Source organism: Orycteropus afer, unplaced genomic scaffold, assembly GCF_000298275.1.
Source record: "Orycteropus afer afer isolate SDZICR_OR568_19922 unplaced genomic scaffold, OryAfe1.0 scaffold01043, whole genome shotgun sequence".
Taxonomy (NCBI): domain Eukaryota; kingdom Metazoa; phylum Chordata; class Mammalia; order Tubulidentata; family Orycteropodidae; genus Orycteropus; species Orycteropus afer.
The window spans coordinates 72,326-74,348 of NW_006922630.1; the positions used below are offsets into that span (position 1 = coordinate 72,326).

Here is a 2,023-nt window from a genome sequence, read left to right on the forward strand (position 1 = left end):
CTTGAGTTTCCAAGGTGCTATCACTATGGAAGTAGATTGCTCAACCATCCTTCCAAGGAGTACCTGGTGGGTTTGAACTGCCAGCTTTCTTGTTAGCAGTCAAATGCCCTCAATGAGATGGACTGACACAGTGGCGGCAAAGATGGGCTAAGGTACAGCAAGGATTGAGAGGCTGGCATGGGACCAGGCAGTGTTTCATTCTATTGTACATAGTGTCGCTATGAGTTGGAGCCGACTCAATGGCATCTAACAACAACAACAATTCTGAACTATTTTTTATTTATTATAGTTATATGGATATACAGCAACTATTAGAACTGATTAAGACTTACGTTCTTATGTTATTTGCTACTATTTTCTCTTTTGTAGCTATATATAATAAAAAATTGACTTTTATTTTGTAAGTCAAGTTATTTCCCTTCTTTAGGTAGAGACAAGAAGCAAAAGAACAAGTTACATTCTCCCTAAAACGATATATTAGTACTTTAAATGTTTACAGTCTTACTGTATTTGGGGAGGGGGTAGACAAAGGGCAAGATGTATAGTCCTCTTATTGCCAGAACTATAAATGCTAAGTATAGTGTAATTTGAATGATATTCATAATATGTCCTTGGATAATGTTTCTATGTTTCATGCTTAAATTTGATTAGGTTTAATAAGTTCAAAGTCAAGGTTAGGTACATTTATATAATTCAAACCACTTTAAAAATCTAATGTACTATTAAATCAGGGCCAACAGACAGACAGAAGAGAATTAATAAAGCATTAGCTAATTCTCCAAATCCTTAACCTTCAGTATAAAGTGAATTTGATTAAGCTTTCCTTCATGAAATATATATATGTGATATAAAATGCAATACACTTTAGGTGGTATCATCTTCTGTATATAATTTTAAGAAGATTTATACCCCAGAATTGAAGGTAGAAAAACAACTTACTCCTTGACAATGAAGATAGTCAACTGTTTTAGTTATAACATACAGTACATCAGCAGCCTCTCGTTCCGAGAAACATTTTTGTTTGAGGATACGGTCAAGCAGCTCTCCTCCCTTCATCAAATCCGTAACAAGGTAAACATATCTACCATCGTCATAGACCTAAAAAAGAATGCATTTTTAAAATGTTACTATTTACAATTCTAAAATGCTTAAATTGTATTTGTTTTCCTAGTGAACCTCTAGTACTAAAACAAAACAAAACAACATTATTCCTTTACTGTTAATGTAGAACAAATTTTACTGAAGACTGGATTGGCTAAACAACCTCCTATACAGTCCAGTGAAGCCATGTTAAACTTATATTAACTTTGAATATGTAGGTTAGAACTTATGAAGAAAATCAAGGATATATGGAAACAAATAGTCCAAAGGACCCTGAGACAAAAGAACTAGATGGTGCCTAGCTACCAGTAATGACTGTTGTGAAAGGGATCACAATAGAAGGTATTAGAGAGAACGGGGAAAAGATGTGGAAAAATACTCAAAATTATAGAAAAGTTTAGGTTTGCTGGTCTTATAGAGACTGGTACAACCCCAGAGTTTGTGGCTCTTAGTCACTCTTCAAGCCTGGAACTGCACTCACCCCATGGCTCAACTTTCAGCCAAGCAATAGATAAGCATTATGAGGTGAACGATAACCATAGAGGGGGATGACATCAAAAGAGCAGCTTTTGCCCAGGCACAGAATGAAGGAGGAAGGAAGAGATAGTTAGGAAAGAAGGACAAATGGAAATGGAAAACACAGAGATAAAGTGGGAAGAGTGCATTGTGGAGATTGCAATTAATGTCATGAAACAAAATGTATACAAACTGTTGAATGGAAAATCAATTTTTCTGTAAACTTTCACTCAAATCACAAAAAGTATTATATATATCTGGTAGCTTAGTGCCTAAAGCACTTGACTGCTAATCAGAGGCTGGTGGTTCAAACCCAACAGCCACTCCTTGGAAGGAAGATGGGGCAATCTACTTCCATAGTGCTACTGCTTTGGAAACCCAAGGAGGGGTCGCTATGAGTCAGGTC

At 35.9% G+C, this 2,023-nt stretch overlaps 1 protein-coding gene across 1 annotated transcript in view; it reads right to left on the reverse strand.

The window, feature by feature from the left end:
* The window catches only part of LOC103212632 (ribosomal protein S6 kinase alpha-6-like), a gene marked incomplete at its 3' end in the record, with an annotated part of 321,101 nt that overhangs the window by 63,533 nt on the left and 255,545 nt on the right, over positions 1–2,023 (reverse strand). The window contains exon 13 of the mRNA XM_007958609.1: positions 940–1,098. Within this exon, the coding sequence (XP_007956800.1) occupies positions 940–1,098 (159 nt within the window). The remainder of the gene's footprint in view (positions 1–939; positions 1,099–2,023) is intronic.